Source organism: Acanthochromis polyacanthus, chromosome 1 (assembly GCF_021347895.1).
Source record: "Acanthochromis polyacanthus isolate Apoly-LR-REF ecotype Palm Island chromosome 1, KAUST_Apoly_ChrSc, whole genome shotgun sequence".
Taxonomy (NCBI): domain Eukaryota; kingdom Metazoa; phylum Chordata; class Actinopteri; family Pomacentridae; genus Acanthochromis; species Acanthochromis polyacanthus.
Window position 1 is genome coordinate 18,915,128 of NC_067113.1, and position 14,411 is coordinate 18,929,538.

The following is a 14,411-nucleotide window of genomic DNA, read 5'->3' on the forward strand; positions in this document are numbered from 1 at the left end:
TATTTATTTATTGATGAGTCTTGTGACATCACCTCTGGAAAAAGAGGCCCGAAATGTTCAAAAAACAGTCATGACTCAATTTGTCTGTTGTGGTTAATGTATAACTCTCAGAGCACACTTGCACTTTGTTTCCCCAAATAACAGATGTGTAGATTTTTCAGACACAATCTTGCCCAAGCTGAAAAGGTACGTGTGACAGTTAGACTTACAGAAGGATATTAAAGTGACAGCTAACAATTAAAACTGAATTTATTGCAATGTTTTCGATTGTGACTTTAATGGAGAAAGGTTATTTAACAGGGAGAGAGTAATCTTATATTTTTGATAGATGAATTACTTATTTTGTTACTGCTCTGTTGTACTTTTTAACATCTTTGTGTTTCTGGTTGTGCGCACAAATCTTTCCAGACTCGGATTACTGCGATGCCCAAACTGAAGATGGCCTTCATTTTCATCCTAAGCTACTTGTGCTTCCTCGCTCCTGTCCACCAAGCACAACTTCCAAACGCCACCATCTCAGATCTCTCTCTCAAAAATATGGACTTTGCCATTAACCTTTACAGAAAAATATCCAGTTACCACGACAAGAACATCTTCTTCTCACCACTGAGCATCTCCACCAGTTTCGCTTCACTTTTGATGGCTTCTGACGGTGTCACGCACGAGGAAATCCTGAAGGGACTCAACCTGGAGCAGCTGGAGACAGACGAGCAGCCAGAACTTATCCCTAAGCTCTTTCAGCTGCTTCATGAGAACATCACACAGAACGGATCGCTGAAACTGGACCAAGGCATGGCCCTCTTTATGCGGCAACATTTTGAGGTCGAGAAGACGTTTGAAGACCAACTGAGGAAGTTTTTTGATGCGGACATCAAAGCTGTAGACTTTGCTGACATAGAAAGGACCATCATTTTTATTAACGAATACATCAAGAACAAGACTGAGGGTAAAGTTACAGAGATGATTTCTAACCTAAATGAAGCGATCCAGCTTTTGTTAGTCAACACAATTTTCTTCCAGGGTAAGCTTCATCACTCTTACATAGTTTCATCTATATTTGCCTTTCACTTATAGGTTTAATGACTAATCTAAGAGTGTTGTTTTAACCACAGGAGCCTGGCAGATGCCTTTTAACCCCAGTCTGACTGAAAATGCCCCCTTCTACATTGACAACTATAATATTGTGCAAGTGCCGATGATGTTTAAGGAAGACAAGTTCTACACGATGGAAGATCCTCCTCTCCGTGCCAGAGTGCTAAAGCTGCCATATCGGGAAGGTATTTCCATGCTTGTCCTGCTACCCAACGAAAGAACGGACTACACTGTAATTGATGAAGAGATCAGTGCTCAGAAGTTCCAGAATTGGATTAAAAAGCTGCGAAAAATGTAAGCGCATAGAAATCCATAGCTTAGAAAAATGTAACGTGTGTCTTTACAGATTTTCTACTGTTTTGTTGTCCATAATCTGTTGTGTTTTAGCTAATGTTGTGACATTTTCTGTGGAGAGCTGCTGTGAAAAGATTGTGGTCACATTGTACATCAACTAAACACCTACAGCAGGTGACACATCAGTCAGTTCAGCATGTTGAATTCTGTCTTTTTCATAGCAAACTGGAAGTCAACATGCCTAAATTCAAGATGGAGCAGTCGTATTCCCTCCACAAGATTCTACCAGACATGGGCATGAGCAGCATCTTTAGTGTTTCAGCCAATCTGACCAGGCTCAGTAAGGACGGAGGCCTCAAAGTGTCAGAGGTTAGTGTTTACTTTCACCACACTGAAAAACATACATGCACATTCTGCAGTGTACAAATGATGACTATTGTATCTGCTGTAAAATCACAGGTGCTGCACAAGGCTGTGATTGAGGTGGATGAGACAGGGACAACTGCAGCAGCTGCCACAACAATCGGCATTATTCCCTACTCCCTACCGAGGCGCTTCACTGTCGACAGGCCATTCTTCTTCTTCATATACCATGAAGATACAAACTGCCTGCTGTTCATGGGCAGGGTGATTGACCCCACAAAGAAGTAATCACCACCGCTGCATTGTTTGAGCTCTTGCGCTTGATTTTTGTGTTCACTCAGGCTTTGACAAGTCTAATTTGGTGCATTTTTCAAGTCTAAAATTGGCTTGAAATGCTTTTTCTAGCCTCTGCTGTAAAATACAAGCTATAAGTGATGAATGTTAATAAAGACTTTACATACATCTCCATAATTTCACCCTCAAATACATAATGATAATCCTAAAACCTATACTAAATGAAAAATGTGCTGGTTATATAAATGAGACAACCAGAGAACTTTCAATTAATAAATTAATGGAAAACTTGCTGTTACTGCATCTGTCAAATAAATACATCAGCACCTTGTAAGTTGTAACTACTGGCTGTAATAACTGTTAACAAATCGCTTAATCTTGTCAATAGATGAGCCACAAACAATCTGTCTGTCTGGCATTTATGTTTATGGGTTTTGTTTTTTTAGCTCTAGTTTATCTGATAGAGCCTTCAAATGAATCACTTCACCTCTTCTTGAACTGTTTATCAGGATTTATCTGTACAGACACGACTGTTAATTCTAAAATTCTTTATGAATGATTCATTCACAATCACATGAGGATGACTTAAAAACATTTGCTTTTGGCTTATAAGAAAGCAATAATGACAGAAACATGTATTTATGTACCAGCTTTACAAACAATCTTATACAAAATGCTTTGAAAGGCAAAGCAGAAGCAGGATCCCCAGCAGAATACAAAACAATAATTCAGATAAAGAGCAAACAAAATGGCTTCAAATAGAATGCTGCAATATGTCAACATTAATAAATAAAAGTAAAATAATAAAAGCAATGTTAACCTTTATAATCAAGTCACGGCTCTGTCATTTATTTTGAACATTTACATGAGCAAAATTGCTTCCCATTAGAGAAATCAAACTGACGTTACAAGGATACCTGACAAAATGTTAAAGTTCAGACTCACAAGAATATTAGAAAAGTTACTAATTTATCTTACTGTATATATTAAGGTTAAGACCCTACATTTTACCATTTATGCCAATTTACTTGACTAATGTAATTATTAAGAGTAGAACCGTACAATAGTATAGTAAATATTTATTTAAATGAATAAATGTATTATTAAGATACCAATATAATTAACAATGTAAATGTACCCAATTGATTTAAACATTGCGGTTAAAATTATACAATGCTATATAAAATACAAATTTACCTGATTAATTTAATTATTAAGTTTTTAATCCCATGATAATATATACAAATATAACACCCATTTGTACATATTATAATATATTGGGACTCATAACTATTCTTGAACTGTTTATCAGTATCTATCATTGCAAGAGTCGAAGAAGAGGGATAAATTCAATAAACTTTATTTTTTAAACCATCTTTCAAAGATATCAAAAGGAATTCAAAGTGCTCTACAAGTGACTGACACAACATGGGACGTTAAACATAGTAAGAGTAATAAAAATAGCAACTCTTAATCAGTATTAAGAAATAGTGCTATCATTATATTACTACAGTAACAAAATTGCTTTTGCTAAAACAGATAAAACATATTTGTGAGGAAATACCGACAAAACGTTTCAAATATCAATGAAATGTATGGAAATTAATGTGTGAATTGTACTGTTGTCAATGGTCGACAAATAAAGTTTTTCAACCCATGTGATCAAATGTGTCATGGCGGCGCCCTCGTGTCGTGCGTGGTTGTCATCAAATGTAATGATATTTTAACGCGTTAAGGATCAACACCAAGTCAAGGTAAGATGTTTGTTTTCATTGTTTATACGTCTTTTTGTGATTTATGAAGCTGACGGGCTTTAATGTTTTATGAGCAACTTTTTATAATAGATAATAAAAAAAGTTGTTAGCTCACTGAGTGGTAAGATACACACGCGCTGCTATCCAGTGGATGAGAGCTGACCATACCTCCCAACTCTGATCATTTACACCAAACTGTAGGAAAATGAAGGTAAAGAAGATAAACCCGAAGAACAAGCGTCTGTCTGCTGGGCTAAAGAAACCAGCCAAACGGAGCATCGATGTGAAAGGCAAATGGAAAGCTGTTGAGCTTGATCCCAGTGTGTTCGCCGAGGAAGGTTTAGAGGGTCTGGTGTGTTTTGAAGAGCTGACACATTACCGTCTGGTAGACAGTGAAAAGGCTGCAGCCAAAGCAACGAAAGAATTAAAAAGAGAAAAGAAGAAACAAGAAAAGAAGCGAAAAGCAAGCGAGGGCGAGGAGGCTGGAGAGAGCCAAGAGGGGGAGAACACAACTGAACCAGCCAAGAAAAAAGCCAAGAAGAAGAAGAGGAAAAATAAGACCGCAAAGGAATCAGTCCAATCAGATAGTGCTTCTGCAGAAGATGTGACACAGACAGATAAAGCTGTTACTGAGGAGGGAGGACAGGATGAGGTAGCAGATGAAGACGATGCAAAAGATTCAGCCGCTATCTCTGAACAAAATGCACAATCAAAGACTGCAAAGAAAAGCAACAAAAAGAAGAAGAAGAAGAAATCCAGGCAGCAGAAAGCACAAGATACAGTCCAAGAAGAACAACCGAACCAGGAATCTCCATCAGATCTTCAGCCACTAGAAAAAGAGAAATCCAGTAAAGAAAAAGTGACAAAGCCCCCTAAAAAGCAGGCAAAGAACTGGACAAATGCAGCCCTTTCTGGTTCTGAAGACAAAAACACTGATGTGAGGGCATGGAAGGACCTGTTTGTTCCCTCTCCTGTGCTAAATGCCCTGAGCAGCCTTGGATTTGGTTCGCCCACACCGATTCAAGCCCTGGCTTTACCCCCAGCTATCAGGGATCGCATGGACATACTGGGAGCAGCTGAGACAGGTAACATAAAGTGCATGTCACTCGTTTCATTTAATATCACTCTGCCACCAAATTCTTTACAAAAACTAATGTGGTTACTGTAATTACAGGAAGTGGGAAGACACTGGCCTTTGGTATTCCTATGATCCACACCATCCTGGAGTGGAAGAGTAGCCCAGAACAAACAGTTGATGAAAACACTGAACCACCTGCAAAGGTGGCGAGTTTGTATTTACCAGATGTAGATGAGGCCACAGCAGAAGAGGACCAGGAGGACAACGTGGAGGCTTCAGAAGAAGAGGATGAAGGCGCTGAAGATGAGATTAAAGAAGACTCAGATAAAGATGGCAGTGCCGTTGAAGAAACAGCTGAGGATGATCTTCAAGGTTGTGTTCCACTAACTAAAAATGCAGAGTTTAATTCTGATGAAAAACCTGCTGGCGGTCAGAATCAGCCACTTCTCGGTCTGGTCCTCACTCCCACCAGGGAGCTGGCTGTTCAGGTCAAACACCATATTGATGCTGTGGCTAAATTCACTGGTAAGTCTTGGTAAATCAACTGATAGGGGTCTTATCTAAATAGCATTATGTGTGTCTAGATATTCATGGTGTTCCTGTTGTGCAGACATCAAAACAGCCATAGTGGTGGGTGGAATGGCACAGCAGAAGCAGAGACGGATGCTAAAGCGAAGGCCAGAGATCGTTATTGCCACGCCAGGCCGTTTGTGGGACCTAATCAAAGAAAGACATCCACATCTACTCAACCTCAGGCAGCTCAGGTACGTTCCAGATCAAACCTGGTTTAATAATGTCATGTGCCTCAGTGTGAATAATATTTTTCACAAGTTAAATTATGATATGGCTGTGATATGCATTAATTCAGCCACAGGGTTACTTTACAGGGTATAATTTGTGGTGCAATTAAATTTAAGGTTACCATATTGTGCTCCTTTTCAGCAAATTTATAGAAGTCTCGTGACCTGGTGTGTCTTTCAAATTTCAAACTCAAAAATGGCAAATTGGTTAATTTTCTGTGGCTTTAAAAGCAGTTGAGCTGCTGTCTTTTAGGATAAAAGACTGTGTCTATGCTTGGCAGCATGGAGCAACCAAGATGTAAATGAGTGTGAGACACCAGGGGCCTCATTTATAAAGCTTGCGTACGCACAAAACAGGGCTAGAAAGTGGCGTACGCCACTTTCTACGCAAAGGTTGTGATTTATAAAAACAAACTTGGCGTGAGAATGTGTGCACCGGTGCACCAACCTTGATTCTTGATGCTTCTTTACGCACAAAACAGGGCATAAATCACAAACTTTGCGTAGAAAGTGGCGTATGCTGTGTTCGTTGTGATTTCTAAAAAAAACTTGGCGTGAGAATGCGCCAACTTTGATGCTTGCTTAAGCACATTTTGGAGACAGAGGGAACGGCAGTGCCGGAGGATGAAGTGGCGAATTGAAACCAGATTGATCTCAAACCTTTATTGTTATCACATATTAGACTTGTAGAGCCTGATAATCATAAACCCTCATTGTTGTAGATGTTCCTATAGTGCGCCATTCGGCTGACGACTGTATTTGCAGAACTATGTTCATATATTAACAGGAGCGGATTGAACGTTATTTCATTCGGTCGTTTGACCGAAGGGCCGGTATCTGGGGCCGGTGCGGTGATCTTTATTAAATAATTTTGTTTACTGATCACCCGGCGCCTGTATGGCTCATCCATTTGTAGGGGTGGTCTCCGACGCAGTGGCTCGGGTTCGATTCCCTGCTCGCGGCACTTTTATGCATGTCTTCCCCCTACTCTTCTCCCCATTTCCTGTCACTCTTCACTGCAACTGTCACAGTAAAAAGGCAAAAAAAAAGTAAAGAATTTTGTTTATTTATCCATATGCGGCCGAATGGGATGAGCGTCCAACCATTAATCAGCCCTGTACAGGCACGCAGGCACACATGCTTCACACCACAACTCCCGAGTGAAAAGGAATTTCTCTATGTGAACCGAAAAAATGCACATTCAATCAGTGTGCAAATTATTTGTACATCGGACATGATCATAACAAATTTAGTGGCAGGGTGGCCTGGGTCAACACATGATTCATTCATCCTGACACACAGCAGTGAAGACTGCTGGCCGGCGCTGCGTGAAATGCCGTGGATCAGCAGCTTATTTATATACAGATACATTCATGAGTTACTTTGCATTGACCATTCATGGTAAAATGTGAGTGTGTTGTGGGCGGAATGTGAGGTGGATCCACCTGTGCAATCTTCCAGCTGGTGTCTGATTTATCAAGAAATTGCATGCAGCTGTGCTTACGCACAGTTTTATAAATCAGGGGCGAGGGGCATACGCCCTTTTCGTATTATTGGCGTACGCAAACTTTAGTATGGATCCTATGCAATGTTTTATAAATGAGGCCCCAGGACTTTTTCCTCACTTTTGGCTTTCTCTTTGAGGGATCATTTTACATGGAAATATCACAGAATTTACAGCACAGTTGTTGTTTTTAACTCATGTCTAGGGTGAGTTTGTCAGTTGCCGTTAGAGTCAGATACAGGTATATAATTAGCAATTTTCTGTGCAAATTGGAAATTTGAAAATTATTAGATACCACATTAATTGTTTTCAAAAAATTTCTTTGTTCAGATTTTTTGTGTTATGCGTTTAAAAGTTAACTTCTACATTCAAATGCAAAAAAAAATGTCTTTGCCCTGGCGTTCTCTCTCACTCTCCCTTTCTGGTCTTTAAAGCAATATAATAACAAATAGGAAATTGCACAAATCTTTATTTATTCCTCATATTTTGACAAAGAGCATATTTTTTTCAGTTCTTGAAAGGTTAACAGATTTTCGTGAATGTTTTTTTTTCTGTTCACAATGACACTGAGAAAGAAAACGTAACAGAACAGCAGTTTTGATTTTACACTCAAAAATATAAACACAACACTTTTGTTTTTGCTCCCATTTTTTATGAGATGAACTCAAAGATCTAAAACGTTTTCCACATACACAATATCACCATTTCTCTCAAACATTGTTCACAAATCTGTCTAAATCTGTGATAGTGAGCACTTCTCCTTTGCTGAGATAATCCGTCCCACCTCACAGGTGTGCCATATCAAGATGCTGATTAGACACCATGATTAGTGCACAGGTGTGCCTTAGACTGCCAAGTTCCAATTTCAGGGGGATAGTTGGATAACGTTATTGAAAGATTGACTATCTGCCCTATCAAACATGGCTTGTAACCATAGGTGTAGAGAACTTAAGAGAAAATGATTTCCTTCACTCCATTGATTTTCTATCATTTAAGGCCTGTAGGGCTTCACTGTAAATCCAACACTACAGGAGAAGAAAGACTGTTTTTTTACCGCAAGCACATTATTGTTGTTTACAGGAGGGATCACTGTGCAGTCATTATTAAACAAAATGCCAACAAGAAAGTGTTTGCTGAAAACTTAACAGAAACTCAAGTGACGACGTGTTTTTCATGTAATTCGACTGCCTTCCAAAATTTAGCTGAGCCTGAATAGAAACTGTACTTGGCAGCTGTAGAATGTTTTTCAAACACCTGGTATGTCTTCTTTTAAACAGTTGGAAAGAGGCTAGAGAAATGTTGCTGGATCAGGAGTATTAATTTCTCTGCTACAGATCTTTGCAAGAGGCTTTTTTGTTGTTTTTTTCTTATCTTCTCTTACTACTCGTGGTTGTTATAATACAGGTGCCTGGTCATTGATGAAGCTGATCGCATGGTAGAAAGAGGCCACTTTGCGGAGCTGGAGAGTCTGCTGGAGATGCTCAGCACCACACACTTCAATCCCACGAGGCAAACGTTTGTGTTCTCTGCCACCCTGACGATGGCTCACAGCCTGCCCGCCCGCCTCCTTCAGAAGAAGAAGAAAACGCTGGATAAGAGGAGCAAGCTGGAAATCCTCATGGAGAAGGTGGGAATTAAATCCAAACCCAAAGTCATCGACCTCACCAGAAAGGAGGCAACCGTGGAGACTCTGACTGAGACACAGATCCACTGTCAGAAGGATGAGAAGGACTTCTACCTCTATTACTTCTTGCTCCAGTATCCTGGGCGCACCATGGTGTTTGCCAACAGCATCGACTGTATCAAGAGACTGAACACCCTGCTGGTTATCCTGGACATTACTCCACTGCCTCTACATGCCAACATGCACCAGAAACAACGCCTCAAAAACCTGGAGAGGTTTGCTGAGAGAGAGAGGTGAGTGTTGCACACATTTGCAGGAGCAAAACTTTTTCCAGTGACTGTGTGCCTGTGATGAAATATAAAACTTGTTTACTGCAACTAAGGGCTTCAGGGTTTTATCTGGTCTGCACAAGAGACGCCTGGATTTTGTTTCCCAGGGGTAGTTTTTGCATGATATGTTAAGAATATGTGATTTGCTATGTTTTGCAATAACTGCAAGGATTTTTTTTCTTTTTTGGAGAAATTACCTGAATGAACTTATCATGTCTGTACATGTGCTGTGCTGCTTCCATATTGACAAGATCACCTGTTTAAAAACCAAATTTAAAAAGTGGGACTTGTCTAGTTTAGTGTAAGTTTTATAATGTGTAAACTGCAAACATTTAACGTGCTGAAATGGTTTTATTGGAACGAACTTTAACCTTAGATTTTTCTTCACATTGTCGTATGAACATTATATTCACATTTATGTGCGCATTTTACAAAAAGAAGACTTAAGATTGATCAATTCTTTCATGAAACTTTGTCATGTGACCTCAGTGTCTTAATAAGCAAAACACTTTTTTCAAAAATGTAATAATTCAATGTCAAATGTTGATCACTGTTAATGTTGCTTTACTGAACAAACACTGGAATTTCACATTTTCATTCACAGTTGCGTTCTTCTGACTACTGATGTGGCAGCAAGAGGCCTGGACATCCCCAATGTTCAACATGTTATTCACTACCAGGTAAACCTCACAGATTTTACTGTCTTCAACTGCAATCACATTTGGTAAGCTGTGTTCCAAACGCACAAAAACATTCTAAAGTGAAGAAGAGGCTTTCAGCTAATCAAGACTTACCAACACACAACCCTGAGACATGGTGCAGGCGATGTTTTACAACTGTCAAATGAAATCTAGTCAACAACTCACATGCTTCATTCTGAAATTAGCGAATATGCACAACACACACTTTTAAAGAATACACCTGCTTAGCGGTTTAATGTAGAAGTGCAATAGAAGCCGTTTTAGTTGCTCTACTGCATCTTGTCTGTAAAAACAGCCTTCCTGCACTTTGTACCTGATGTAATAAAGCCTAATAATGTTATTGGTGGACACCAGGTTCCAAGAACATCTGAGACTTACGTCCATCGAAGCGGTAGAACAGCAAGAGCCACAAAAGAAGGTCTCAGTTTGCTGCTAATAGGTCCAGATGACATGATGAACTTCAAAAAGATCTACAAGACTCTTGGAAAGGACGAGGAGCTCCCCATGTTCCCCATAGAGACCAAATGCATGGACGCCATCAAGGTGAGATCCACCAGCGTCAGGTCCTCCCTTAATGTGACTTTAGTTTATATTTCATGTTTTACAGCTGAATGTGTCTGTCCACAGGAGCGAGTAAACTTGGCCAGAAAGATAGAAAACTTTGAGTATCACAACAGCAGGGAGAAGCAGCACAACTCCTGGTTCAAACAAGCAGCAGAGGCTCTGGAGGTGGACCTGGATGACGATCTTTTACTTGGTAAGACCAACGTAACCATCCCATGAGCAAAATAAAATATTTTGCAACTTTGAAAGTGAATACCTGAAAAGCCATTTATGTCCACAGGCAACACAAGGGATGAGGATGCTGACAGGGAGCAGCAGAAGATGGTAAAAGGGATGAAAAAGCATTTGAAGCATTTGATCTCTCAGCCTATATTCAAGAATGTGATTAAGACCAAGTACCCCACTCAACTGGGAAAACTCCCCCTGCCAGACATGCCTCTGGCAAGGAAAGAAAGTGCCCTAACCAGAGTTTCAATCCAGAAAACACAGGATTTAAAGAAAAGTGTTCCATCACAGCAGAAAACACAGAGGCAGAGGAAGAAAAAGAAGCAGCAGGAGTAAGATGCTTATGGAAATGTGCATTGAATAAGGCCATCTTTGACTGGATTTATATCATTTAATTCATGTTAAAAACAGAAATCTTTTTCATTGCTTTAAATACTTAATGCACACTGTGCAATAATTGTTTCTGCAGATGTTGTTGCATCGCTGTAACTGCAAGATTTTATAAAAATCTCTTTTCATAACTTTCTCAAAGCCCAGTTGCAATTTATTCAACTAAAGTCAGTTTTCCTGAGTTGGGTCCCAGTGGACCGCTGGTGAGAGCTGAGGCCGTGGGTAGAGAATGTTATAATGTGACGTTTGGTAGAGGAGGTACAGGGATGGCTCGGCTCCCTCTGGAATGATGTGGTGAGCCAGCTGCTGTTCGTCACCCTCCATGGAGACGATGTGGATGCAAATGTCCAGGGCTTGTGTCAGGGCCAAGATGTCCACATGGTCACACTCCATCGCCATGGCCTCCACTTCCTGAAAAAAGAGCAAAGATTTTGTCCAACACTTCTATTTTCTTCAGTTGTCCACTTCTATTCGTTCACTAGGTGGCAGCAACACTTTGTCACTAACTTGGCGACAGTAGACGTGTACATCAGGCGCCTCCACGAAGCTGCAGAAAAAGTCTGCGTGGTTCTGCAGGTGGGCCGAGGTGAGCAGCCTGAGATACTGAACCAGGCCGTCAGAGGTCATGGGTTCGTTGAAGAGCCGGAGCAGCGTGTCCTCCTGCTGCTCAGCCTGGCACTGCTCCACCACGTTCACAACCTTCAGGAGGAGACAAACTGTTTGGCTCTTTTTCAATTGATTTGGAGTTTTAGTGCTTCTTCCAAGTAAGTCATTACCTGATGTGGTGTGAGATCACGGGAGGTGTTTGGATTTTTAGCTTAGTGCATCCTTCAAGGTTTAATTCACATTTAGAGTTACATTTTTGTTCACTTTGTATAGAATTTATGGGTAGTGATATTCGCTTTTCTTTCAAAATGTGAATGAAAATGTAATTAAATGTTACAGCAAGTAACTGCTTATACTGGAATGGTAAGTTTTTGTGTCACTTTAATGAGCTATTGTTTTAAATTGGACTGTAATGTGTCTGATTCCAGATCCTGACTTCTACAAATGAATTAGAAATTCATGGGAAAAACTTCATCCTATTATTTTAATACAATACACCCCACAATATGCAGAAGACCTACCTGGATTACTTACTTGCACACTGAAATAAATGGTGTTTTAAATGAGTGCATTATTTACTGTGTTTAGGTGGTGCTTGAAGGAATTCTCATCAAATCCTGCAGAAGTCAAAACTTTGCTGCTATGGATGATCTTGTCCTTGAATCTGAATTTGAAACCAGTAAGACAAGATTCTCTTATTCCCCTGCTTAATGTAAAACACATCCCTCCATTGTGGGAGAATTTCGTTCAGTAATGACGATAACTGACCTCTGCAGAGCTCTGGCATTGTGCAGGACTGACTCCAAGTGTGCGAAGCAGAAAGCTCTGTAGAAACAGTTCCCGTCTCCGCGCACTTTTCTCACGGCAGAGAACTGGCAGCTTAAATCCTAACAAAAGACAATTAGTCTGGTTAACATGCGGCTCACCAGCTGACTGTGACCACCTGCAGAAGTTTCCATCCTGTTTAAGAGCCTACTTTGTGTTTGGCACTCGGCGTTTGCGCAGAGAACAGCGTAGAGATGTCCTCTGAGTCTGAAACCAGGCTGCCCTCCTCCATCTGTGGATAATAAACAGCTTCACTGTCAGAGAACAAACCGCAGCTTCACTGACCGCAGCACAAACCTTCACATTTCAACAACATGGACACGGTGACAAAAGTAGAAGTTTGGCAAAGACGTGCGTCAAAGGAGCTGTGCGTCAAAACATTGTTGCAATTTTTGTTTCCACTTTTCTGAAACCCGGATGTTTGCGGAAACCACGTGTTTCTGTTAAAGGGACAGTACCGTGTTTTTACTGCAGGACAAACTGCCTGGAATACCAAGGGGAAACTACTAAAAACTACAAACTAGACAAGCCCTCAGTAGATGGCAGAACCACGCCCATGCATGACACTCTGTATCAATTTTGATCATCCTACCTATATCCCTTCCTATACAAATGATGCAATATGCAAGAAATGTGCTAAGTGACCCCTGTGACCTTGACCTTGATCTGCTGACATCTAACTCCACAACTGAGCAGGGGACCTTAGACCGATCTTCAGTGCCAAGTTTGATTTTCCTGACTTCAGCACTTGCAGAGATATCTGAACGGACATACATACTTACCCAGCCAGCCAGATACCGAAGCGAATGCAGTAACCCCGCTGACGTACACGTCAGGCGTGGTTAACTACTTGTGTAAAAGTCCTTAAGTATTATCAGGTAAATATAACGTTATTTAAACTATTCAAATAATCTACTTAAGAATTTCTAACCTGTGTTCACATATGCATGGCAGCCAAACACACATTAGTATCAGGTATAACATTTAAAAAAAAATGTTATCCTTATACCAAAACATACCTGTGAAATTACACTTGTATGGAAGTTTCATAGGACAAAACTCATGGGTGTAATTCAATTAATTTATATTTTCAAACTGCAATATTATCAGTGGATGTAAGGTCTCTGTTGGGATGCTTGTATTAGAAAGACAATGCAATAAATTAGAAAATCTGGAATGGTTTCAAGATGAGAGAATATTCCCCTTTTACTGTGATTCAGTGTTTCAAAAAGTTTAAGACAGGCATGGGTAAATAAGTTTTTATCTCAGAAGATTTGGAATTTTTAAAATAGTAACAGTAGGACAATCATCAGCTAACAGAAGTTCAGTTTTTATTGCTGTATGTATACATTCTTTGAAAAACAAATTATTTTTAAAAAAAATTGTGTTTTTTTTAAATTACAAACCAAAGTTCAGTTAAGAAGTGACCAATATATTTTATGGTATTTTATGGATTTATTTAACATTTAGTATTTTTATACTGTATACCATAAAATAGGAGAAAATGGCTTGTCTTTTACTGTTGGTACACTGTTGATTTATGGAAAACTTATAATTTTTTTTACTGTAGTACAGTATTTTTAATAAAGGATAGTTCTAATTTTTATTTACGGATATATTTTTATATGGACACACCTCGTTCAATGCTTGGTATTTATTTGTTTTATTTTCTACGTTGTAGATTAATACTGAAGATTAACACTTTTTTGTTTACAACATAATTTCATATGCATTCTTTTATATTTTTGACATCTTCAGTAGTAATCTACAACGTAGAACATGCTTAAATAAAAACCAGTGAATGAGAAAGTGTGTCCAAACTTTTGACTGGTAGTGTGTATACAGTCTCCATTAAATACAAAAAAAGTTTCCTTTTATTGTTGTTGTTTTTACTACACACACAATGCCGATTAGCACAAAGTGTCACTTTTTGAGGACAGGACAAAGTAATGAGCTGCCAGCACTTTT

General features: G+C 39.6%; 3 protein-coding genes across 3 annotated transcripts; 2 read left to right on the plus strand and 1 right to left on the minus strand.

Moving 5' to 3' along the window:
- The first annotated feature begins 100 nt into the window (after nucleotides 1–100).
- On the plus strand, nucleotides 101–2,875 carry serpina10b (serpin peptidase inhibitor, clade A (alpha-1 antiproteinase, antitrypsin), member 10b). The gene is made up of 5 exons (XM_022189363.2): nucleotides 101–186; nucleotides 409–1,021; nucleotides 1,113–1,386; nucleotides 1,608–1,755; nucleotides 1,846–2,875. Exons 1-5 carry the CDS (start codon nucleotides 145–147, stop codon nucleotides 2,035–2,037), a joined length of 1,269 nt encoding a protein of 422 aa, XP_022045055.1. The 5' UTR covers nucleotides 101–144; the 3' UTR covers nucleotides 2,038–2,875.
- Nucleotides 2,876–3,016: 141 nt separating this feature from the next.
- ddx24 (DEAD (Asp-Glu-Ala-Asp) box helicase 24) lies at nucleotides 3,017–11,147 on the plus strand. The gene is made up of 9 exons (XM_022189361.2): nucleotides 3,017–3,797; nucleotides 3,999–4,882; nucleotides 4,972–5,400; nucleotides 5,486–5,639; nucleotides 8,584–9,096; nucleotides 9,737–9,812; nucleotides 10,188–10,376; nucleotides 10,461–10,590; nucleotides 10,678–11,147. The coding sequence occupies exons 2-9, from the start codon at nucleotides 4,003–4,005 to the stop codon at nucleotides 10,956–10,958; spliced, it is 2,652 nt and encodes an 883-aa protein (XP_022045053.2). The 5' UTR covers nucleotides 3,017–3,797; nucleotides 3,999–4,002; the 3' UTR covers nucleotides 10,959–11,147.
- On the minus strand, nucleotides 11,000–12,900 carry LOC110948000 (ubiquitin thioesterase OTUB2-like). Its single transcript, XM_022189366.2, has 5 exons — nucleotides 12,595–12,900; nucleotides 12,387–12,505; nucleotides 12,198–12,282; nucleotides 11,520–11,711; nucleotides 11,000–11,423 (listed from the first exon to the last, which is right to left on the minus strand). Exons 1-5 carry the CDS (start codon nucleotides 12,673–12,675, stop codon nucleotides 11,181–11,183), a joined length of 720 nt encoding a protein of 239 aa, XP_022045058.2. The 5' UTR covers nucleotides 12,676–12,900; the 3' UTR covers nucleotides 11,000–11,180.
- Nucleotides 12,901–14,411: the final 1,511 nt, after the last annotated feature.

Bases quoted from the DNA above. Each gene is read 5' to 3' on its own strand.
- serpina10b (XM_022189363.2), top strand. From the start codon at position 145: ATGTGTAGATTTTTCAGACACAATCTTGCCCAAGCTGAAAAG. The intron at 187-408 runs GTACGTGTGACA...AAATCTTTCCAG, and splicing joins ATCTTGCCCAAGCTGAAAAG to ACTCGGATTACTGCGATGCC. The intron at 1,022-1,112 runs GTAAGCTTCATC...TTTTAACCACAG, and splicing joins CAACACAATTTTCTTCCAGG to GAGCCTGGCAGATGCCTTTT.
- ddx24 (XM_022189361.2), top strand. From the start codon at position 4,003: ATGAAGGTAAAGAAGATAAACCCGAAGAACAAGCGTCTGTCTGCTGGG. The intron at 5,401-5,485 runs GTAAGTCTTGGT...CCTGTTGTGCAG, and splicing joins TGCTGTGGCTAAATTCACTG to ACATCAAAACAGCCATAGTG. The intron at 5,640-8,583 runs GTACGTTCCAGA...GTTATAATACAG, and splicing joins CTCAACCTCAGGCAGCTCAG to GTGCCTGGTCATTGATGAAG.
- LOC110948000 (XM_022189366.2), bottom strand. From the start codon at position 12,675: ATGGAGGAGGGCAGCCTGGTTTCAGACTCAGAGGACATCTCTACGCTG. The intron at 11,712-12,197 runs GTAAATAATGCA...CTCCTCCTGAAG, and splicing joins TCAAGCACCACCTAAACACA to GTTGTGAACGTGGTGGAGCA. The intron at 11,424-11,519 runs GTTAGTGACAAA...CTCTTTTTTCAG, and splicing joins TACACGTCTACTGTCGCCAA to GAAGTGGAGGCCATGGCGAT.